At 54.9% G+C, this 25,189-nt stretch overlaps 1 protein-coding gene across 6 annotated transcripts in view; it reads right to left on the bottom strand.

Moving 5' to 3' along the window:
* Nucleotides 1-25,189, bottom strand: part of ARMC9 (armadillo repeat containing 9) — an 88,370-nt gene that overhangs the window by 17,936 nt on the left and 45,245 nt on the right. For all 6 annotated transcript variants that reach the window (XM_075570953.1, XM_075570952.1, XM_075570951.1 and 3 more), the window contains 7 exons: nucleotides 23,725-23,864; nucleotides 23,309-23,385; nucleotides 22,401-22,475; nucleotides 21,468-21,558; nucleotides 17,337-17,398; nucleotides 13,489-13,593; nucleotides 11,443-11,558 (listed from right to left, as the gene is read on the bottom strand). In XM_075570953.1, coding sequence (XP_075427068.1) covers nucleotides 11,443-11,558; nucleotides 13,489-13,593; nucleotides 17,337-17,398; nucleotides 21,468-21,558; nucleotides 22,401-22,475; nucleotides 23,309-23,385; nucleotides 23,725-23,864 — 666 coding nt within the window. The remainder of the gene's footprint in view (nucleotides 1-11,442; nucleotides 11,559-13,488; nucleotides 13,594-17,336; nucleotides 17,399-21,467; nucleotides 21,559-22,400; nucleotides 22,476-23,308; nucleotides 23,386-23,724; nucleotides 23,865-25,189) is intronic.

The following is a 25,189-nucleotide window of genomic DNA, read 5'->3' as shown; positions in this document are numbered from 1 at the left end:
CCAGGCACAGCATGGAGGCAGTACTTACACTGTATACAGGGCCCAGGCATAGCATGGAGGCAGTACTTACACTATATACACGGCCCAGGCATAGCATGGAGGCAGTACTTACACTGTATACACGGCCCAGGCATAGCATGGAGGCAGTACTTACACTGTATACACGGCCCAGGCATAGCATGGAGGCAGTACTTACACTGTATACACGGCCCAGGCATAGCATGGAGGCAGTACTTACACTGTATACAGGGCCCAGGCATAGCATGGAGGCAGTACTTACACTGTATACAGGGCCCAGGCATAGCATGGAGACAGTACTTCCACTGTATACAGGGCCCAGGCACAGCATGGAGGCAGTACTTACACTGTATACAGGGCCCAGGCATAGCATGGAGGCAGTACTTACACTGTATACAGGGCCCAGGCACAGCAAGGAGGCAGTACTTACACTGTATACAGGGCCCAGGCATAGCATGGAGGCAGTACTTACACTGTATACAGGGCCCAGGCATAGCATGGAGGCAGTACTTACACTGTATATGGGGCCCAGGCATAGCATGGAGGCAGTACTTACACTGTATACGGGGCCCAGGCATAGCATGGAGGCAGTACTTACACTGTATACAGGGCCCAGGCATAGCATGGAGGCAGTACTTACACTGTATACAGGGCCCAGGCATAGCATGGAGGCAGTACTTACACTGTATACACGGCCAAGGCATAGCATGGAGGCAGTACTTCCACTGTATACAGGGCCCAGGCATAGCATGGAGGCAGTACTTACACTGTATACACGGCCCAGGCATAGCATGGAGGCAGTACTTACACTGTATACAGGGCCCAGGCATAGCATGGAGGCAGTACTTACACTGTATACACGGCCCAGGCATAGCATGGAGGCAGTACTTACACTGTATACAGGGCCCAGGCATAGCATGGAGGCAGTACTTACACTGTATACAGGGCCCAGGCATAGCATGGAGGCAGTACTTACACTGTATACAGGGCCCAGGCATAGCATGGAGGCAGTACTTACACTGTATTCCAGGCCCAGGCATAGCATGGAGGCAGTACTTACACTGTATACAGGGCCAAGGCATAGCATGGAGGCAGTACTTCCACTGTATACAGGGCCCAGGCATAGCATGGAGGCAGTACTTACACTGTATACAGGGCCCAGGCATAGCATGGAGGCAGTACTTACACTGTATACAGGGCCCAGGCACAGCATGGAGGCAGTACTTACACTGTATACAGGGCCCAGGCATAGCATGGAGGCAGTACTTACACTGTATACAGGGCCCAGGCATAGCATGGAGGCAGTACTTACACTGTATACACGGCTCAGGCATAGCATGGAGACAGTACTTCCACTGTATACAGGGCCCAGGCATAGCATGGAGGCAGTACTTACACTGTATACACGGCCCAGGCATAGCATGGAGACAGTACTTACACTGTATACAGGGCCCAGGCACAGCATGGAGGCAGTACTTACACTGTATACAGGGCCCAGGCACAGCATGGAGGCAGTACTTACACTGTATACAGGGCCCAGGCACAGCATGGAGGCAGTACTTACACTGTATACAGGGCCCAGGCACAGCATGGAGGCAGTACTTACACTGTATACACGGCCCAGGCACAGCATGGAGGCAGTACTTACACTGTATACAGGGCCCAGGCACAGCATGGAGGCAGTACTTCCACTGTATACAGGGCCCAGGCATAGCATGGAGGCAGTACTTACACTGTATACAGGGCCCAGGCATAGCATGGAGGCAGTACTTACACTGTATACAGGGCCCAGGCATAGCATGGAGGCAGTACTTACACTGTATACAGGGCCCAGGCATAGCATGGAGGCAGTACTTACACTGTATACAGGGCCCAGGCATAGCATGGAGGCAGTACTTACACTGTATACAGGGCCCAGGCATAGCATGGAGGCAGTACTTACACTGTATACACGGCCCAGGCATAGCATGGAGGCAGTACTTACACTGTATACAGGGCCCAGGCATAGCATGGAGGCAGTACTTACACTGTATACAGGGCCCAGGCATAGCATGGAGGCAGTACTTACACTGTATACAGGGCCCAGGCATAGCATGGAGGCAGTACTTACACTGTATACACGGCCCAGGCATAGCATGGAGGCAGTACTTACACTGTATACAGGGCCCAGGCACAGCATGGAGGCAGTACTTACACTGTATACAGGGCCCAGGCATAGCATGGAGGCAGTACTTACACTGTATACAGGGCCCAGGCATAGCATGGAGGCAGTACTTCCACTGTATACAGGGCCCAGGCACAGCATGGAGGCAGTACTTACACTGTATAAGGGCCCAGGCACAGCATGGAGGCAGTACTTACACTGTATTCCAGGCCCAGGCATAGCATGGAGGCAGTACTTACACTGTATACAGGGCCCAGGCACAGCATGGAGGCAGTACTTCCACTGTATACAGGGCCCAGGCATAGCATGGAGGCAGTACTTACACTGTATAAGGGCCCAGGCACAGCATGGAGGCAGTACTTCCACTGTATACAGGGCCCAGGCATAGCATGGAGGCAGTACTTCCACTGTATACACGGCCCAGGCACAGCATGGAGGCAGTACTTCCACTGTATACACGGCCCAGGCATAGCATGGAGGCAGTACTTCCACTGTATACACGGCCCAGGCATAGCATGGAGGCAGTACTTCCACTGTATACAGGGCCCAGGCATAGCATGGAGGCAGTACTTCCACTGTATACACGGCCCAGGCATAGCATGGAGGCAGTACTTACACTGTATACAGGGCCCAGGCATAGCATGGAGGCAGTACTTACACTGTATTCCAGGCCCAGGCATAGCATGGAGACAGTACTTACACTGTATACAGGGCCCAGGCATAGCATGGAGGCAGTACTTACACTGTAAACATGGCCCAGGCATAGCATGGAGGCAGTACTTACACTGTAAACATGGCCCAGGCACAGCATGGAGGCAGTACTTCCACTGTATACACGGCCCAGGCATAGCATGGAGGCAGTACTTCCACTGTATACAGGGCCCAGGCATAGCATGGAGGCAGTACTTACACTGTATACAGGGCCCAGGCATAGCATGGAGGCAGTACTTACACTGTATACAGGGCCCAGGCATAGCATGGAGGCAGTACTTACACTGTATAAGGGCCCAGGCACAGCATGGAGGCAGTACTTACACTGTATACACGGCCCAGGCATAGCATGGAGGCAGTACTTACACTGTATACAGGGCCCAGGCATAGCATGGAGGCAGTACTTCCACTGTATACAGGGCCCAGGCATAGCATGGAGGCAGTACTTCCACTGTATACAGGGCCCAGGCATAGCATGGAGGCAGTACTTACACTGTATACACGGCCCAGGCATAGCATGGAGGCAGTACTTCCACTGTATACAGGGCCCAGGCATAGCATGGAGGCAGTACTTCCACTGTATACAGGGCCCAGGCATAGCATGGAGGCAGTACTTCCACTGTATACAGGGCCCAGGCATAGCATGGAGGCAGTACTTACACTGTATACAGGGCCCAGGCATAGCATGGAGGCAGTACTTACACTGTATAAGGGCCCAGGCACAGCATGGAGGCAGTACTTACACTGTATACACGGCCCAGGCATAGCATGGAGGCAGTACTTACACTGTATACACGGCCCAGGCATAGCATGGAGGCAGTACTTCCACTGTATACAGGGCCCAGGCATAGCATGGAGGCAGTACTTACACTGTATACAGGGCCCAGGCACAGCATGGAGGCAGTACTTACACTGTATACGGGGCCCAGGCACAGCATGGAGGCAGTACTTACACTGTATACGGGGCCCAGGCACAGCATGGAGGCAGTACTTACACTGTATACGGGGCCCAGGCATAGCATGGAGGCAGTACTTCCACTGTATACAGGGCCCAGGCACAGCATGGAGGCAGTACTTCCACTGTATACACGGCCCAGGCATAGCATGGAGGCAGTACTTACACTGTATACACGGCCCAGGCATAGCATGGAGGCAGTACTTACACTGTATTCCAGGCCCAGGCATAGCATGGAGGCAGTACTTACACTGTATACAGAGCCCAGGCATAGCATGGAGGCAGTACTTACACTGTATACAGGGCCCAGGCATAGCATGGAGGCAGTACTTCCACTGTATACAGGGCCCAGGCATAGCATGGAGGCAGTACTTACACTGTATACAGGGCCCAGGCATAGCATGGAGGCAGTACTTACACTGTATACACGGCCCAGGCATAGCATGGAGGCAGTACTTACACTGTATACAGGGCCCAGGCATAGCATGGAGGCAGTACTTACACTGTATACAGGGCCCAGGCACAGCATGGAGGCAGTACTTACACTGTATACAGGGCCCAGGCATAGCTTGGAGGCAGTACTTACACTATATACGGGGCCCAGGCACAGCATGGAGGCAGTACTTACACTATATACAGGGCCCAGGCATAGCATGGAGGCAGTACTTACACTGTATACAGGGCCCAGGCATAGCATGGAGGCAGTACTTACACTGTATAAGGGCCCAGGCACAGCATGGAGGCAGTACTTCCACTGTATACACGGCCCAGGCACAGCATGGAGGCAGTACTTCCACTGTATACACGGCCCAGGCACAGCATGGAGGCAGTACTTACACTGTATACACGGCCCAGGCATAGCATGGAGGCAGTACTTACACTGTATACAGGGCCCAGGCATAGCATGGAGACAGTACTTACACTGTATACACGGCCCAGGCATAGCATGGAGGCAGTACTTACACTGTATTCCAGGCCCAGGCATAGCATGGAGGCAGTACTTCCACTGTATAAGGGCCCAGGCACAGCATGGAGGCAGTACTTCCACTGTATAAGGGCCCAGGCATAGCATGGAGGCAGTACTTACACTGTATACAGGGCCCAGGCATAGCATGGAGGCAGTACTTACACTGTATTCCAGGCCCAGGCATAGCATGGAGGCAGTACTTACACTGTATACAGAGCCCAGGCATAGCATGGAGGCAGTACTTACACTGTATACAGGGCCCAGGCACAGCATGGAGGCAGTACTTACACTGTATACACGGCCCAGGCATAGCATGGAGGCAGTACTTACACTGTATACAGGGCCCAGGCATAGCATGGAGGCAGTACTTACACTGTATACAGGGCCCAGGCATAGCATGGAGGCAGTACTTACACTGTATACACGGCCCAGGCATAGCATGGAGGCAGTACTTACACTGTATTCCAGGCCCAGGCATAGCATGGAGGCAGTACTTACACTGTATACAGGGCCCAGGCATAGCATGGAGGCAGTACTTACACTGTATACACGGCCCAGGCATAGCATGGAGGTAGTACTTACACTGTATACAGGGCCCAGGCATAGCATGGAGACAGTACTTACACTATATACAGGGCCCAGGCACAGCATGGAGGCAGTACTTACACTGTATACAGGGCCCAGGCATAGCATGGAGGCAGTACTTACACTGTATACAGGGCCCAGGCATAGCATGGAGGCAGTACTTACACTGTATACAGGGCCCAGGCACAGCATGGAGACAGTACTTACACTGTATACAGGGCCCAGGCACAGCATGGAGGCAGTACTTACACTGTATACAGGGCCCAGGCATAGCATGGAGGCAGTACTTACACTGTATACACGGCCCAGGCACAGCATGGAGGCAGTACTTACACTGTATACAGGGCCCAGGCATAGCATGGAGGCAGTACTTACACTGTATACACGGCCCAGGCACAGCATGGAGGCAGTACTTACACTGTATACACGACCCAGGCATAGCATGGAGGCAGTACTTACACTGTATACAGGGCCCAGGCATAGCATGGAGGCAGTACTTACACTATATACACGGCCCAGGCATAGCATGGAGGCAGTACTTACACTATATACACGGCCCAGGCATAGCATGGAGGCAGTACTTACACTGTATACAGGGCCCAGGCATAGCATGGAGGCAGTACTTACACTGTATACACGGCCCAGGCATAGCATGGAGGCAGTACTTCCACTGTATAAGGGCCCAGGCACAGCATGGAGGCAGTACTTCCATTGTATACGGGGCCCAGGCATAGCATGGAGGCAGTACTTACACTGTATACACGGCCCAGGCATAGCTTGGAGGCAGTACTTACACTGTATACACGGCCCAGGCATAGCATGGAGACAGTACTTACACTATATACAGGGCCCAGGCACAGCATGGAGGCAGTACTTCCACTGTATACAGGGCCCAGGCACAGCATGGAGGCAGTACTTACACTGTATACGGGGCCCAGGCATAGCATGGAGGCAGTACTTACACTGTATACAGGGCCCAGGCACAGCATGGAGGCAGTACTTACACTGTATACACGGCCCAGGCATAGCATGGAGGCAGTACTTACACTGTATACAGGGCCCAGGCACAGCATGGAGGCAGTACTTACACTGTATACACGGCCCAGGCATAGCATGGAGGCAGTACTTACACTGTATACGGGGCCCAGGCATAGCATGGAGGCAGTACTTACACTGTATACAGGGCCCAGGCATAGCATGGAGGCAGTACTTACACTGTATACGGGGCCCAGGCATAGCATGGAGGCAGTACTTACACTGTATACAGGGCCCAGGCATAGCATGGAGGCAGTACTTACACTGTATACAGGGCCCAGGCACAGCATGGAGGCAGTACTTACACTGTATACAGGGCCCAGGCATAGCATGGAGACAGTACTTCCATTGTATACACGGCCCAGGCACAGCATGGAGGCAGTACTTACACTGTATACAGGGCCCAGGCATAGCATGGAGGCAGTACTTACACTGTATACAGGGCCCAGGCATAGCATGGAGACAGTACTTACACTGTATACACGGCCCAGGCATAGCATGGAGGCAGTACTTACACTGTATACAGGGCCCAGGCATAGCATGGAGACAGTACTTCCATTGTATACACGGCCCAGGCACAGCATGGAGGCAGTACTTACACTGTATACAGGGCCCAGGCACAGCATGGAGACAGTACTTCCATTGTATACACGGCCCAGGCACAGCATGGAGGCAGTACTTACACTGTATACAGGGCCCAGGCATAGCATGGAGGCAGTACTTACACTGTATACAGGGCCCAGGCATAGCATGGAGACAGTACTTACACTGTATACACGGCCCAGGCATAGCATGGAGGCAGTACTTACACTGTATACAGGGCCCAGGCATAGCATGGAGGCAGTACTTACACTGTATACAGGGCCCAGGCACAGCATGGAGGCAGTACTTACACTGTATACAGGGCCCAGGCACAGCATGGAGGCAGTACTTACACTGTATACAGGGCCCAGGCATAGCATGGAGGCAGTACTTACACTGTATACAGGGCCCAGGCACAGCATGGAGGCAGTACTTACACTATATACAGGGCCCAGGCATAGCATGGAGGCAGTACTTACACTGTATACAGGGCCCAGGCACAGCATGGAGGCAGTACTTACACTATATACAGGGCCCAGGCACAGCATGGAGGCAGTACTTCCACTGTATACAGGGCCCAGGCATAGCATGGAGGCAGTACTTACACTGTATACGGGGCCCAGGCACAGCATGGAGGCAGTACTTACACTGTATACACGGCCCAGGCATAGCATGGAGGCAGTACTTACACTGTATACAGGGCCCAGGCATAGCATGGAGGCAGTACTTACACTGTATACAGGGCCCAGGCATAGCATGGAGACAGTACTTCCACTGTATACACGGCCCAGGCATAGCATGGAGACAGTACTTACACTGTATACAGGGCCCAGGCACAGCATGGAGACAGTACTTACACTGTATACACGGCCCAGGCACAGCATGGAGGCAGTACTTACACTGTATACACGGCCCAGGCACAGCATGGAGGCAGTACTTACACTGTATACACGGCCCAGGCATAGCATGGAGGCAGTACTTACACTGTATACGGGGCCCAGGCATAGCATGGAGGCAGTACTTACACTGTATACAGGGCCCAGGCATAGCATGGAGGCAGTACTTACACTGTATACAGGGCCCAGGCACAGCATGGAGGCAGTACTTACACTGTATACGGGGCCCAGGCATAGCATGGAGGCAGTACTTCCACTGTATACACGGCCCAGGCATAGCATGGAGGCAGTACTTACACTGTATACAGGGCCCAGGCATAGCATGGAGGCAGTACTTACACTGTATACAGGGCCCAGGCATAGCATGGAGGCAGTACTTACACTGTATACAGGGCCCAGGCACAGCATGGAGGCAGTACTTACACTGTATACACGGCCCAGGCATAGCATGGAGGCAGTACTTACACTGTATACACGGCCCAGGCATAGCATGGAGGCAGTACTTACACTGTATACAGGGCCCAGGCATAGCATGGAGGCAGTACTTACACTGTATACAGGGCCCAGGCATAGCATGGAGGCAGTACTTACACTGTATACAGGGCCCAGGCATAGCATGGAGGCAGTACTTACACTGTATACACGGCCCAGGCACAGCATGGAGGCAGTACTTACACTGTATACGGGGCCCAGGCATAGCATGGAGGCAGTACTTACACTGTATACAGGGCCCAGGCATAGCATGGAGGCAGTACTTACACTGTATACAGGGCCCAGGCACAGCATGGAGGCAGTACTTACACTGTATACACGGCCCAGGCACAGCATGGAGGCAGTACTTACACTGTATACACAGCCCAGGCATAGCATGGAGACAGTACTTCCACTGTATAAGGGCCCAGGCACAGCATGGAGGCAGTACTTACACTGTATACACGGCCCAGGCATAGCATGGAGGCAGTACTTACACTGTATACAGGGCCCAGGCACAGCAAGGAGGCAGTACTTCCACTGTATACAGGGCCCAGGCACAGCATGGAGGCAGTACTTACACTGTATACACGGCCCAGGCATAGCATGGAGGCAGTACTTACACTGTATACAGGGCCCAGGCACAGCATGGAGGCAGTACTTCCACTGTATACACGGCCCAGGCATAGCATGGAGGCAGTACTTACACTGTATACAGGGCCCAGGCACAGCAAGGAGGCAGTACTTACACTGTATACAGGGCCCAGGCACAGCATGGAGGCAGTACTTCCACTGTATACAGGGCCCAGGCATAGCATGGAGGCAGTACTTACACTGTATACAGGGCCCAGGCATAGCATGGAGGCAGTACTTACACTGTATACAGGGCCCAGGCACAGCATGGAGGCAGTACTTCCACTGTATACAGGGCCCAGGCATAGCATGGAGGCAGTACTTCCACTGTATACAGGGCCCAGGCATAGCATGGAGACAGTACTTACACTGTATACGGGGCCCAGGCATAGCATGGAGACAGTACTTACACTGTATACAGGGCCCAGGCACAGCAAGGAGGCAGTACTTACACTATATACAGGGCCCAGGCATAGCATGGAGGCAGTAGTTACACTGTATACAGGGCCCAGGCATAGCATGGAGGCAGTACTTACACTGTATACATGGCCCAGGCACAGCATGGAGGCAGTACTTACACTATATACAGGGCCCAGGCACAGCATGGAGGCAGTACTTACACTGTATACAGGGCCCAGGCACAGCATGGAGGCAGTACTTACACTGTATACACGGCCCAGGCATAGCATGGAGGCAGTACTTACACTGTATACATGGCCCAGGCACAGCATGGAGGCAGTACTTACACTATATACAGGGCCCAGGCATAGCATGGAGGCAGTACTTACACTGTATACAGGGCCCAGGCATAGCATGGAGGCAGTACTTACACTGTATACAGGGCCCAGGCATAGCATGGAGGCAGTACTTCCACTGTATACAGGGCCCAGGCATAGCATGGAGGCAGTACTTACACTGTATACAGGGCCCAGGCACAGCATGGAGGCAGTACTTCCACTGTATACAGGGCCCAGGCACAGCATGGAGGCAGTACTTACACTGTATACAGGGCCCAGGCACAGCATGGAGGCAGTACTTCCACTGTATACAGGGCCCAGGCACAGCATGGAGGCAGTACTTCCACTGTATACACGGCCAAGGCATAGCATGGAGGCAGTACTTACACTGTATACAGGGCCCAGGCATAGCATGGAGGCAGTACTTCCACTGTATACACGGCCAAGGCATAGCATGGAGGCAGTACTTACACTGTATACAGGGCCCAGGCATAGCATGGAGGCAGTACTTACACTGTATACGGGGCCCAGGCATAGCATGGAGGCAGTACTTACACTGTATACAGGGCCCAGGCACAGCATGGAGGCAGTACTTACACTGTATACAGGGCCCAGGCATAGCATGGAGGCAGTACTTACACTGTATACAGGGCCCAGGCATAGCATGGAGGCAGTACTTACACTGTATACACGGCCCAGGCACAGCATGGAGGCAGTACTTACACTGTATACAGGGCCCAGGCATAGCATGGAGGCAGTACTTACACTGTATACAGGGCCCAGGCACAGCATGGAGGCAGTACTTACACTGTATACAGGGCCCAGGCATAGCATGGAGGCAGTACTTACACTGTATACAGGGCCCAGGCATAGCATGGAGGCAGTACTTACACTGTATACAGGGCCCAGGCATAGCATGGAGGCAGTACTTACACTGTATACAGGGCCAAGGCATAGCATGGAGGCAGTACTTACACTGTATACACGGCCCAGGCATAGCATGGAGGCAGTACTTACACTGTATACACGGCCCAGGCATAGCATGGAGGCAGTACTTACACTGTATACAGGGCCCAGGCACAGCATGGAGGCAGTACTTACACTGTATACAGGGCCCAGGCACAGCATGGAGGCAGTACTTACACTGTATACAGGGCCCAGGCATAGCATGGAGGCAGTACTTACACTGTTTACAGGGCCCAGGCATAGCTTGGAGGCAGTACTTACACTGTATACAGGGCCCAGGCATAGCTTGGAGGCAGTACTTACACTGTATACAGGGCCCAGGCATAGCATGGAGGCAGTACTTACACTGTATACAGGGCCCAGGCACAGCATGGAGGCAGTACTTCCACTGTATAAGGGCCCAGGCACAGCATGGAGGCAGTACTTACACTGTATACACGGCCCAGGCACAGCATGGAGGCAGTACTTCCACTGTATACAGGGCCCAGGCATAGCATGGAGGCAGTACTTCCACTGTATACAGGGCCCAGGCATAGCATGGAGGCAGTACTTACACTGTATACACGGCCCAGGCATAGCATGGAGGCAGTACTTACACTGTATACAGGGCCCAGGCATAGCATGGAGGCAGTACTTACACTGTATACAGGGCCCAGGCATAGCATGGAGGCAGTACTTACACTGTATACAGGGCCCAGGCACAGCATGGAGGCAGTACTTACACGGTATACATGGCTCGGTGAGTGCTGGGGGTCACTGGTCTCTGTAGGGGCTCATCGATGCTCTGCATGACCCCCGGGAACATCCTCTTCTTTACCTTCAGTGTGTGGGTCATTATCTGCAAGGACAGGGAGAAGGTCAGCCAGAACCTGAGAGAGAGAGAGCTGCTTACAATGACACTGCCTTGGGCCCACTTCAGCCCATGGATCCTGAGACCTGATTGCACATACTCTAACTCAGGGGGGCTCAGCTCCAGTCCTCAAGCCCACCCAACAGGTAAGGTTTTCAGTATATCCCTGCTTCAGCACAGGTGTCTCAATCACTGAGCCTCTTATTGAGCCACCTGTGCTGAAGCAGGGTTATCCTGACAGCTGACCTGTTGGGGGGGCTTGAGGACTGGAGTTGAGCCCCCTGCGCCTCACTCACACGTACATTTGCAGCTTGCAAGATGCACAATGCAGGTCCCCCGGGACAGAATAGGTTAACCCCTTAACGACAGGGTTAGCTAGCTGCACATTGCCAGTATATATGTACAGCATGCGAAGCAGAGAAGGGCCCTGCCCTACAATGGGAGGAGAGAGGAAATGTGAAATAAGATGAGGTAGAAACAGGTCGCCTGGTGTGAAAATTAACAGTAGAATATAGAATGCTATTTTCTTTTAAAATGCAAAGATGGCAGACATTAAGGCAGTGGTTTCCAACCTTCTTTTGGTTAAGGAACCCCATGTGAAATTCTGAGGAACCCCAACCCTCTCTAATAGCACGTCTGAGATCAGATGCATTGTAAGGAACCCCAACCCTCTCTAATAGCGTGTCGTGAGGAGGTGGGCGAGTGTGGTGGATGTCTGTGTGGAGTGCGAGTGCGGTGGGTGTGTGGAGTGCGAGTGCGGTGGGTGTGTGGAGTGCGAGTGCGGTGGGTGTGTGGAGCGCGAGTGCGGTGGGTGTGTGGAGCGCGAGTGCGGTGGGTGTGTGGAGCGCGAGTGCGGTGGGTGTGTGTGAGGAAGGTGAGTGTGGTTGTGTGGAGCGCGAGTGCGGTGGGTGTGTGTGAGGAAGGTGAGTGTGGTTGTGTGGAGTGCGAGTGCAGTGGGTGTGTGGAGCGCGAGTGCGGTGGGTGTGTGGAGCGCGAGTGCGGTGGGTGTGTGGAGCGCGAGTGCGGTGGGTGTGTGGAGCGCGAGTGCGGTGGGTGTGTGGAGCTCGAGTGCGGTGGGTGTGTGGAGCGCGAGTGCGGTGGGTGTGTGGAGCGCGAGTGCGGTGGGTGTGTGGAGCGCGAGTGCGGTGGGTGTGTGGAGCGCGAGTGCGGTGGGTGTGTGGAGCGCGAGTGCGGTGGGTGTGTGGAGCGCGAGTGCGGTGGGTGTGTGGAGCGCGAGTGCGGTGGGTGTGTGGAGCGCGAGGCGCGAGTGCGGTGGGTGTGTGGAGCGCGAGTGCGGTGGGTGTGTGGAGCGCGAGTGCGGTGGGTGTGTGGAGCGCGAGTGCGGTGGGTGTGTGGAGCGCGAGTGCGGTGGGTGTGTGTGAGGAAGGTGAGTGTGGTTGTGTGGAGTGCGAGTGCGGTGGGTGTGTGTGAGGAAGGTGAGTGTGGTTGTGTGGAGTGCGAGTGCGGTGGTTGTGTGGAGTGCGAGTGCGGTGGGTGTGTGGAGTGCGAGTGCGGTGGGTGTGTGGAGCGCGAGTGCGGTGGGTGTGTGGAGCGCGAGTGCGGTGGGTGTGTGGAGCGCGAGTGCGGTGGGTGTGTGGAGCGCGAGTGCGGTGGGTGTGTGGAGCGCGAGTGCGGTGGGTGTGTGGAGCGCGAGTGCGGTGGGTGTGTGGAGCGCGAGTGCGGTGGGTGTGTGGAGCGCGAGTGCAGTGGGTGTGTGTGAGGAAGGTGAGTGTGGTTGTGTGGAGCGCGAGTATGGTGCATGCAAGCGAGTAGGTGAGTGTGGTCTGATGAGAAGTGGTGTCTCAATTTTTAAAACCTGTGCTCAAAAAAAAGTAGAGAGCCCCTGGAGTAGGTATGCTAGGTACTCAGTCACACTGCAGCACATTACAGGTAGCTGAGTCTATTGGAATGAACATACCCCCAGGTACTCTGTGGTCAGAAGATTCTCTCCGGTCATCTCTCCGGCCTGAGGCTGCAGAACTTCATCCTTGTCCAGGTCGGCTTCCAAGACATCCTTCTCCTCCTAAACGCAGAGCAGGGTTCTGGTCAGTGTGCGACGTGCTCTTCCCATTGTCACTCGCACAGGGGGAGTGCGCCCCCCCCCACTCACACAGGGGGAGCGCGCGCCCCCCCACCCCACTCGCACAGGGGGAGCTCCCCCCCCCTCTCGCACAGGGGGAGTGCACCCCCCCACCCCACTCGCACAGGGGAGCACGCGCCCCCCCACCCCACTCGCACAGGGGGAGCTCCCCCCCCACTCGCACAGGGGGAGCGCACCCCACCACTCGCACAGGTGGAGCCCCCCCCCCCCCCACTCGCACAGGGGGAGTTCTCTCCCCCACTCGCACAGGGGGAACGCCCCCCCCCCCACTCGCACAGGGGGAGCTCCCCCCACCCACTTGCACAGGGGGAGCTCCCCCCACCCACTCGCACAGGGGGAGCTCCCCCCCCCACAGGGATACTGAATGACAGGGGATTATTAATGTTGACAATTGTATGTTGCCTCCATACCTCAGAAATCACTAGGAAGAGTATAGAACGTACAATCAGCACAAACCGAAGATAGCGGCCTAACCCGCTAATCATATCACTTTGGTCTGACATGGGACTGCACACAGACGGTGTACGAGTCGCCCCTAGTCTCGGAGACCACCCAGACTCTCGCACTGATCGGTAGCACGTAGCCTGCTACCTGTGTCCTCCTGCCTCAGGTGTGCATGGGCCACAGGGTCTGCTTTGTTCCACACAATTAATCCCAAAAACTAATACCCCATCCCAGGTGCCAGGAGGCCGGGGGAGGAGGGAAGGAGGTGAACGGGATGAACAGTGGATTTCTATCTACCCAATAACATCCGGTGAATCGGAAAGAGCCATACCGCACCTCCAGCTAGGAGCAGTCATTACGCTGTATGAGATCTAGCCTGTGTATTGGACCTGGAAACGTGCAGATCCATTGCAGGTAGTTGTTCCTTTGAATGGACCAAGGACATATGTCTACATTAATGTAACAATATGTACAGAGCTCTCCCAACCTCCCAGTATATAAAGAGGAGTAACCTTGAGGCACCAGATACCAAAGGAAAAGAATACCTGAGCATTCAATAAAACGTGTTTGCTGGATCATTTGGTCCTTTTTTATTTATCCTGATACGAATACAGAGTATTTTAATCTGAATGTGAGCTTGAAAACAATGGATCAGGTGTTTCAATTTCACACTCATCCAATTACCCACCGAGACCTCACACCCGGCGCGCAGTTTCCACAGCGCAGATTATAAACCTCTCCATTACTTTTATCAAGGAAAGTCCGTTTCTCCCGTCGTGTCGGGACTTTTTCCCTTTGCCAAATTTTTGCATTCTGAAAAGCCATTGGTAAGCGCGGAGTGAAATCTTGCCCCGGGGGGCCGGCAGAAAGTTGCATCCCGGGGGCGGCAGAAAGTTGCATCCCGGGGGACGGCAGAAAGTTGCATCCCGGGGGGCGGCAGAAAGTTGCATCCCGGGGGGCGGCAGAAAGTTGCATCCCGGGGGGCGGCAGAAAGTTGCATCCCGGGGGGCGGCAGAAAGTTGCATCCCGGGGGGCGGCAGAAAGTTGCATCCCGGGGGGCGGCAGAAAGTTGCATCCCGGGGGGCGGCAGAAAGTTGCATCCCGGGGGGCGGCAGAAAGTTGCATCCCGGGGGGCGGCAGAAAGTTGCCCCCTCAGCCACTCCTGGGACGGCAGAAAGTTGCGCCCCCCCCCCACCCCGGGACGGCAGAAAGTTGCGCCCCCCCCCACCCCCCCGGGACGGCAGAAAGTTTCGCCCCCCCCCGACACGGCAGAAAGTTGCGCCCCCCGGGACAGCAGAAAGTTGCGCCCCACCTCCCCCCCCCACCCGGGACGGCAGAAAGTTGCGCCCCCCCGGAACGGCAGAAAGTTGCGCCCCCCCCCGGAACGGCAGAAAGTTGCGCCCCCCCGGAACGGCAGAAAGTTGCGCCCCCCCCCCCCCCGGGACGGCAGAAAGTTGAGTTTGCGCTTCATGCTCCGGTGCTGGGGACTGGACTTCAGTCAGTACAGCACAAGGGCCAAGTATCAGACTCCAAGGAGAGTTACTTGGCACATCAACTTCTTATACGACCACTATACTCAGGTACTGCGCTGCGTTCTGGCTGGGTTTGCTTTAAAGATAAGGGACACGAACATACAATAAGATAAGGGACCTGATACACACATTGCAAATGTTCTCTCTGTTCATAATAAACTTTATTTCTGTGTCAATAGAAACTGCCGGGCGTGGGTCGGGCGTGGGTCGGGCGTGGGCCGGGCGTGGGTCGGGCGTGGGTTGGGCGTGGGTCGGGGTAAATCTGTCAACACAAGAACTTGGAGCGGCTTCTAAAAAGTATAATCCGTGATGCAGTTGTTAAAGTACGAACCCTTTTGCGCTGCACGGCGTGTTATGCGCAGTATTACGTCCACTCACGTAGCAGCGAGTTACGCTTCCACGTACTTTTATTAGCTAACATGTGGTTAAAAAGAGTGCAAGCTTTCAGGACCAGGAAGGTGCCGGGGTGAGGGACCTGCACTCCTCTTAACCCCGAGTTTGCTATAAAAGGTATCACGCCTCCGGTATCTGACGCGGGCTACTACAGTACCATCCTCTATTTGTGGGGGAAGGGGGTTTAAACAAAATGGAATTTATTTGAGAAACGTTTACTTTGTTTGTATCGTGTATTGGTCTCTAACGTTCCTGCGTGCTGCGCACCGCGCGCTATACTGGAATTGTGAAGTGCGTTGTGTGACACTGGAAGAAAAGCGCTATATATGAAATAACGTTACCCTGTTTACTTTGCGACGGTAGGCGCAGATTTGGCTGTTTCTAGATAAAGGTTAAGCCCACCATTACCCCTACCTGCCACTAATAGGATTATTACCAGTCCAGTATCCTTGTACTGTGCCCACATTGGGTGCTATTCTGTAGCCTGGTTCCAGCACTTTGGGGACCAGGGGGTTAACTGTAGGTTGAAAGGTTTAAAGGTGCGGTCCTTTGCATGGAAGATGGTATACAAGTATCCAGCCTCAACACAAAGGAGGTCCTGGGCGCGTATCCGGGTAAACTCCTGGACGGAGGTCCCTGCACCTTGGACTTTAGCTGCTTCCCCCAGTTGGGTGAGTTTGTGTGTGTTTTATATACTGGAGGTTTGTGGAAACCTTTTTCCAACAAATTCCCTTTTGTTCTGGCTAAGTACTGATCCCTGGTGTAATTGTCCTGCTCTCCCGTGACATACTTTAAGTGGTTTCTTTGTCTGTACTGTTGCGCTCCTGGCTATATTTTTAATACGTCACTAGTAGCTATTTAATGCTTTATATTCATGGTGTTATTGTACGAGCTCAGCTACTCAATATATGTTGTAATTATGCTGTAGTAACACGATGCTGTATTTGCCCCGCGTGCGCCCTACGTCGTGTTCTCTGTGCTGATAGATCTCGCGATTGTTCTCCTGCCTGGTTTGCTGTATTTATTAGCCCCCCCATCCCCACTAGAGCCTAGTGGGACAGGGCAACCACCGACGTTACCATATTTCTTGCCTATTTTAGGTAGTACTCTAATATACCAAGACTTGTTGAGCAGTGTTATATTATTATTTTTTGTCTTTTCCTGAAAAAAAAGTTATTATGTAAATAATATCAGACTCCAGAGTTTTATGACGGTTCTGCTTAGCTCCTGACACTGGGTTTGCACGGAGTTGGTGCCTCTGTCTCCTATATGACATTGATATTTTGGATCACTCACCTCGTCATCTTCTTCTGCCTCCTCCTCATCATCAGACTCTACAGCTTCATCCAGCTGTTCTTCTGCAACACAACAGTGAGAACCATGTGACATAGGGCCATCTCCGTCCCTGGGAGAGAGCAGCAGGGCATGACCATGTGACATAGGGCCATCTCTGTCCCTGGGAGAGAGCAGCAGGGCATGACCATGTGACATAGGCCCATCTCCGTCCCTGGGCGAGAGCAGCAGGGCATGACCATGTGACATAGGGCCATCTCTGTCCCTGGGGGAGAGCAGCGGGGCATGATCATGTGACATAGGCCATCTCCGTCCCTGGGAGAGAGCAGCAGGGCATGACCATGTGACATAGGGCCATCTCTGTCCCTGGGAGAGAGCAGCAGGGCATGACCATGTGACATAGGCCCATCTCCGTCCCTGGGCGAGAGCAGCGGGGCATGACTATGAGACATAGACCATCTCCGTCCCTTGGGGAGAGCAGCGGGGCATGATCATGTGACATAGGCCCATCTCCGTCCCTGGGGGAGAGCAGCAGGGCATGACCATGTGACATAGGCCATCTCCATCTCTGGGGGAGAGCAGCAGGGCATGACCATGTGACATAGGCCCATCTCTGTCCCTGGGAGAGAGTAGCGGAGCATGACCATGTGACATAGGCCCATCTCTGTACCTGGGAGAGAGCAGCGGGGCATGACCATGTGACATAGGCCCATCTCTGTCCCTGGGGGAGAGCAGCGGGGCATGACCATGTGACATAGGCCCATCTCTGTCCCTGGGAGAGAGCAGCGGGGCATGACCATGTGACATAGGCCCATCTCTGTCCCTGGGGGAGAGCAGCGGGGCATGACCATGTGACATAGGCCATCTCCGTCCCTTGGGGAGAGCAGCGGGGCATGATCATGTGACATAGGGCCATCTCCGTCCCTTGGGGAGAGCAGCGGGGCATGACCATGTGACATAGGCCCATCTCTGTCCCTGGGGGAGAGCAGCGGGGCATGACCATGTGACATAGGCCATCTCCGTCCCTGGGGGAGAGCAGCGGGGCATGATCATGTGACATAGGGCCATCTCCGTCTCTGGGGGAGAGCAGCAGGGCATGATCATGTGACATAGGGCCATCTCCGTCCCTGGGGGAGAGCAGCAGGGCATGACCATGTGACATAGACCATCTCTGTCCCTGGGGGAGAGCAGCGGGGCATGACCATGTGACATAGGCCATCTCCGTCTCTGGGGGAGAGCAGCGGGGCATGACCATGTGACATAGGCCCATCTCCGTCCCTGGGGGAGAGCAGCGGGGCATGACCATGTGACATAGGGCCATCTCCGTCCCTGGGGGAGAGCAGCAGGGCATGATCATGTGACATAGGCCATCTCCGTCCCTGGGGGAGAGCAGCGGGGCATGACCATGTGACATAGGCCCATCTCCATTCCTGGGAGAGAGCAGCAGGGCATGACCATGTGACATAGGCCATCTCCGTCCCTGGGGGAGAGCAGCGGGGCATGACCATGTGACCTAGGCCCATCTCCGTCCCTGGGGGAGAGCAGCGGGGCATGACCATGTGACATAGGCCATCTCCGTCTCTGGGGGAGAGCAGCGGGGCATGACCATGTGACATAGGCCCATCTCCGTCCCTGGGGGAGAGCAGCGGGGCATGACCATGTGACATAGGCCATCTCCGTCCCTGGGGGAGAGCAGCGGGGCATGACCATGTGACATAGGCCATCTCCGTCCCTGGGGGAGAGCAGCGGGGCATGACCATGTGACATAGGCCATCTCCGTCTCTGGGGGAGAGCAGTGGGGCATGACCATGTGACATAGGCCCATCTCCGTCCCTGGGGGAGAGCAGCGGGGCATGACCATGTGACATAGGGCCATCTCCGTCCCTGGGGGAGAGCAGCAGGGCATGACCATGTGACATAGGCCATCTCCGTCCCTGGGGGAGAGCAGCAGGGCATGACCATGTGACATAGGCCCATCTCCATTCCTGGGAGAGAGCAGCGGGGCATGACCATGTGACATAGGCCCATCTCCGTCCCTGGGGGAGAGCAGCGGGGCATGACCATGTGACATAGGGCCATCTCCGTCCCTGGGGGAGAGCAGCGGGGCATGATCATGTGACATAGGCCATCTCCGTCCCTGGGGGAGAGCAGCAGGGCATGACCATGTGACATAGGGCCATCTCCGTCCCTGGGGGAGAGCAGCGGGGCATGACCATGTGACATAGGCCCATCTCCGTCCCTGGGGGAGAGCAGCAGGGCATGACCATGTGACATAGGCCCATCTCCGTCCCTGGGGGAGAGCAGCGGGGCATGACCATGTGACATAGGCCCATCTCCGTCCCTGGGAGAGAGCAGCAGGGCATGACCATGTGACATAGACCATCTCCGTCCCTGGGGGAGAGCAGCAGGGCATGACCCTGTGACATAGGCCCATCTCCGTCCCTTGGGGAGAGCAGCGGGGCATGATCATGTGACATAGGGCCATCTCTGTGCTTGGGGGAGAGCAGCAGGGCATGACCATGTGACATAGGCCCATCTCTGTGCTTGGGGGAGAGCAGCAGGGCATGACCATGTGACATAGGCCCATCTCCGTCCCTGGGGGAGAGCAGCGGGGCATGGCCATGTGACATAGGCCCATCTCTGTCCCCAGGGGAGAGCAGCGGGGCATGACCATGTGACATAGGCCCATCTCCGTCCCTGGGGGAGAGCATCGGGGCATGACCATGTGACATAGGGCCATCTCCGTCCCTGGGGGAGGGCAGCAGGGCATGACCATGTGACATAGGCCCATCTCTGTCCCTGGGGGAGAGCAGCGGGGCATGACCATGTGACATAGGCCCATCTCCGTCCCTGGGAGAGAGCAGCGGGGCATGACCATGTGACATAGGCCCATCTCCGTCCCTGGGGGAGAGCAGCGGGGCATGACCATGTGACATAGGCCCATCTCCGTACCTGGGGGAGAGCAGCGGGGCATGATCATGTGACATAGGCCCATCTCTGTCCCTGGGAGAGAGCAGCAGGGCATGACCATGTGACATAGGGCCATCTCTGTCCCTGGGGGAGAGCAGCAGGGCATGACCATGTGACATAGGCCCATCTCTGTCCCTGGGAGAGAGCAGCAGGGCATGACCATGTGACATAGGGCCATCTCTGTCCCTGGGGGAGAGCAGCAGGGCATGACCATGTGACATAGGCCCATCTCCGTCCCTGGGGGAGAGCAGCAGGGCATGACCATGTGACATAGGCCCATCTCCGTCCCTGGGAGAGAGCAGCGGGGCATGACCATGTGACATAGGCCCATCTCCGTACCTGGGGGAGAGCAGCGGGGCATGACCATGTGACATAGGCCCATCTCTGTCCCTGGGAGAGAGCAGCAGGGCATGACCATGTGACATAGGGCCATCTCTGTCCCTGGGGGAGAGCAGCAGGGCATGACCATGTGACATAGGCCCATCTCCGTCCCTGGGGGAGAGCAGCAGGGCATGACCATGTGACATAGGCCCATCTCCGTCCCTGGGAGAGAGCAGCGGGGCATGACCATGTGACATAGGCCATCTCCGTCCCTGGGGGAGAGCAGTGGGGCATGACCATGTGACATAGGCCCATCTCTGTCCCTGGGGGAGAGCAGCAGGGCATGACCATGTGACATAGGCCCATCTCTGTCCCTGGGGGAGAGCAGCAGGGCATGACCATGTGACATAGGCCCATCTCCGTCCCTGGGGGAGGGCAGCGGGGCATGACCATGTGACCTAGGCCCATCTCTGTCCCTGGGGTAGGGCAGCGGATTTCCTCCTGGTGGGAGTGATCGTTCTGTGCTCCCAAACTACCCCCGGTGGGGCATTTAGTCAAATGGAGATACCCGTTTGTGCACAAGCACTATCCCACTTCCAATGAATGAAGAGGGCCCCATAAACCCCCGTCTCCAGGGAACCACATACATGTCCCCAGTGTAAATAGACACTCAATAAGGATGAAGGGTCGGGTTAGAAATGGCAGACATCTAAATGAAAACAATGACTGAAGATGTTTAAATGTGCTGGTGCTGAGGAAGGTGTGACTGAGTTCACCTGTGGGTGTTCACCGAACACAAAGCGCGTTCTTTGCTGGCGTGTTAAGGCGCTCTCCGATACTGACCTGAGTTCAGCTGCCGGATGATGAACTCGATCTGTCTGTTCATGTCTGTGTTACCTTCTTTAATGAAGCAGCTCAGCACCTCCTGCATACCCTACACAGAGGCACGGAGACACCTGTTATAGGGCGCAATGCGCAGGCCCATCTCCCCGCTCTAACCGCCCAATAAACCCCTTCGCTGGTGCAGGGGCAGTAAGATGGGAGGCAGCGGTTTTCTGCGCGGTGGAGGAGTCTCCGGTGATGACCGCTAACCAGTATCACTATGGTAAGCGCCGGAGGATTTTACGCGCCGGTGCAGTTTGCTAGTTGCTACACACCAGTCACTGTATGTTTCTGTGTACATGTAATATGTTGTTGCCTGTGTAGAACTGCACATAGCAAAATGTACACGCAAATCTGACCGGAAGAACTTACAATCTTATCTTTAGTGCCCAGGGCAGGGGTTCTCAACTCCAGTCCTCAAGGGCCACCAACAGGTCAGGTTTTCAGGATATCCCTGCTTCAGCACAAGTGGTTCAATCAGTAGCTCAGTCTTTGACTAAGCCACCTGTGCTGAAGCAGGCTCTTTGACCGAGCCACTGTTTATGCCACCTGTGCTGAAGCAGGGATATCAAGAAAACCTGACCTGTTGGTGGCCCTTGAGGACTGGAGTTGAGAACCCCTGCCTTAAGGCAAAGGGAGCTACAGTGATTTTCCCAAGACGATGATGAGGAGCCAACACTGGGTTCCCTCCCACATTAAAGACAGGGGCTCATATAAGCCAAATGGCGCTATTCTACAGGAAGCCTTGGGGCCCTTTTATATGAGGCGTCTCCATAGGATAGCACAGCTTATAAAAATATGGGCCTGCGTCTTTACCACCACACATCCCCAGTCTCTATATTATGTAGCGCGCGCTCTCCGTGCCTCCGCATGGCGTGCAGGCGTGCCACTCACCATGGCCCTGGCTTCTCCCCGTATGGAGGGCACAGCGAGGATGCTGTAGAGAGCTCCGTTCACATAGGGGCGGATCTGTGGGAGAGCGACACGCAGACGGTTATACAACATCCCCCAGCAGGGGAGCAGCCCCACAGAGGGTGACCACGGGACAGTCCACGGATTCTCTGCAGCAGTGCAAGCTGGGCCCACGTCTGTGCCCCAGTGTGCCACTCTAACACAGGGCAGAGGCGAGAGAACAGGCTTGATAAAGACCCCATAAACCACAGATCTACATAGGATCCGCCACCCTACAAGTGGGGTGGGTGGATTCAATGAGTAACCGGTTCTGTTTCTGTGTCACTGGGTCGCCATGGGCTTGGTTCTGTTTCTGTGTCACTGGATCGCCATGGGCCTCTTTCTTCAGAGAAACACGGCGCTAGAAACACGGATGATGCGGAACGTTGCATTCTTATTAAAGCGTCACTTTATCTTATTCTTTATTTTTGCAATAGGTTCGAAGCTGGGGGTCCCCGGAGCCGAACCCCGTTCATGTCAGCTCCGGGAACCCCCTGCTTCCGAAGACACTTACCTCCGTCGGGGGTGCTGGTAGCAGCCCAGACGGGGCTATCGAAATGGCTGCTTTAAATGTCCCGCGTCCTGCCGTGACGTCATCTCTTGCGGCTTCCTATTGGCCCACGTGACATGACACAGCAGAGAGATACCAGCACCCCCTTCTGAGGTAAGTAATCTCAGGAAGCAGGGGGCCCCCAGAACAGAGATTAATGGGGTTCAGCGCAGGACACCCCTTGCTGCAAACATTACAAAACAAATAAAGGGTGGCTAAGCGTGTCCGTTTGAAGCTGTGTCCAGCAAAGAGGAAGATACTGCCGACAGGTCCACGCGGGGCGAGTCAGCAGGACACATACCTCATGGTTCTCGTGGCCGAGCAGGTCAGACAGCACCCTGAGCACGTGGCCTGCAGCCGTGGCACACATTCTCTTCCCTGCGAGAGACACAGAAAGAAGAGACTTTGTAATGAGAAGTGAGCTGCTGACACAATGCAGGGAGCCTGGGCAGGTGCGTGCGCACTATACAGGGCAGAGGTGCGTGCACACTATACAGGGCAGAGGTGCGTGCGCACTATACAGGGCAGAGGTGAGTGCGCACTATACAGGGCTGGTGCGTGTGCACTATACAGGGCAGAGGTGTGTGCGCACTATACAGGGCAGTGGTGCATGCGCACTATACAGGGCTGGTGCGTGCGCACTATACAGGGCAGTGGTGCATGCGCACTATACAGGGCTGGTGCGTGCGCACTATACAGGGGTACATGCTCACTCACCTTTGCTGCGGAGGCACAGGTTCATGAGCAGAGCCACGGAATACTCCACGGTGTAATCAGAGAGACAGTCCGTGTCCTCCAGCACGTGCACCAGCCAGAAGATAATCCCGTCCCGGATCATTGCTGTCTGCAGAGAGCGCCTGGAGGTGAGAGGAGACACTCAGACAGTCACTCACACTCTGCATACACCGGGACTCCTGTAATGTGTAGCGCTCACTCAGCCAGCTGTCTGCAGAGAGCGCCTGGAGGTGAGAGGAGACACTGAGACACTCACACTCTGCATACACCGGGACTCCTGTAATGTGCAGCGCTCACTCAGCCAGGTAAAACCCGCTCTGCAGTATGAAATATTTGTTGTACAATGGATATCGTGTTTAACCTGTTCTCTGCCAGTCTGCAGCTCACTATACAAGCCCCCCCTGGCAGCGATATATAGTTATGGGTTTGCCAGGTTTTAGGTTCTGCATTGGAAGTCACTTTAAAGATAGAAGAGGGGGGAGCAGTGTTACCGCCATCAGGACAAAGGTAACCAGCAAATAACAGGGACAATTATTCTATATCAAAAGGGGAATGCTCCCCGTCTCTGCTTAATTCAGGCCGGTCACAGTGTGGAGTGCCCAGCTCTGTTACATCATGAGTCCCTGTTATTATACGCAGTGCCGCCTTACAGCCGGCACCCCAACGGCAACCGCCGGCACCCCAACGGCAACCGCCGGCACCCCAACGGCAACCGCCGGCACCCCAACGGCAACCGCCGGCACCCCATTGGCAACCGCCGGCACCCAATAGGCAACCGCCGGCACCCCAATGACAACCGCCGGCACCCCAACGACAACCGCTGGCACCCCAACGACAACCGCCGGCACCCCAACGGCACCCCAACAATATGAGCTGACCTCAAAGGCCAAGGCTGCAGCGTTTGGGTGCTATATCCACTTCTTATAGTTCTATTCCCCTACGCACCTCGGGAAAGCAGGGATTAAAATTCTCTTTTTAATCAAGTGTAAAGGACACCAGTATTAACCACAATCCATGTCCGACACCGCAGCATTGCAGCCACATGGGAAGGTTCCAGACTTTAATGCCTCTGTCGGAAGCGGTTATCAGTCTGTGCAAACATCACAAGAGCAAACACATCGGTAACTAAATGGTATCACTTTGTTGGTTTAAAAATCATGGCCCGTATAATACCGCCCCCGGTAAACAAGGTTAATGGGCTGGTGCAATGTGGTTCTATTTAACCAACGCCCTTTATATTGGCTTCTAGAATAATCCAGCAGTGAATTAGCAATAGCAATTGTTGCAGAGGCCATCGGGAGACGTGCATTACCAAGACCGCCAGGGACAGCTATGGTTCCCGTGAAGCCTCCCAGCGTGTCACGCTTGTTTCATTGGTAATATTGCCGTTTTATATGCAACAATGTAACACAAACGTTTTCTAAAACACGTGAATATAACAAGGATG

Source organism: Ascaphus truei, chromosome 14, assembly GCF_040206685.1.
Source record: "Ascaphus truei isolate aAscTru1 chromosome 14, aAscTru1.hap1, whole genome shotgun sequence".
Classification (NCBI taxonomy): Eukaryota; Metazoa; Chordata; class Amphibia; order Anura; family Ascaphidae; genus Ascaphus; species Ascaphus truei.
Note: the sequence above shows the minus strand (reverse complement) of the source record. Positions and strands in the feature narration are given on the sequence as shown.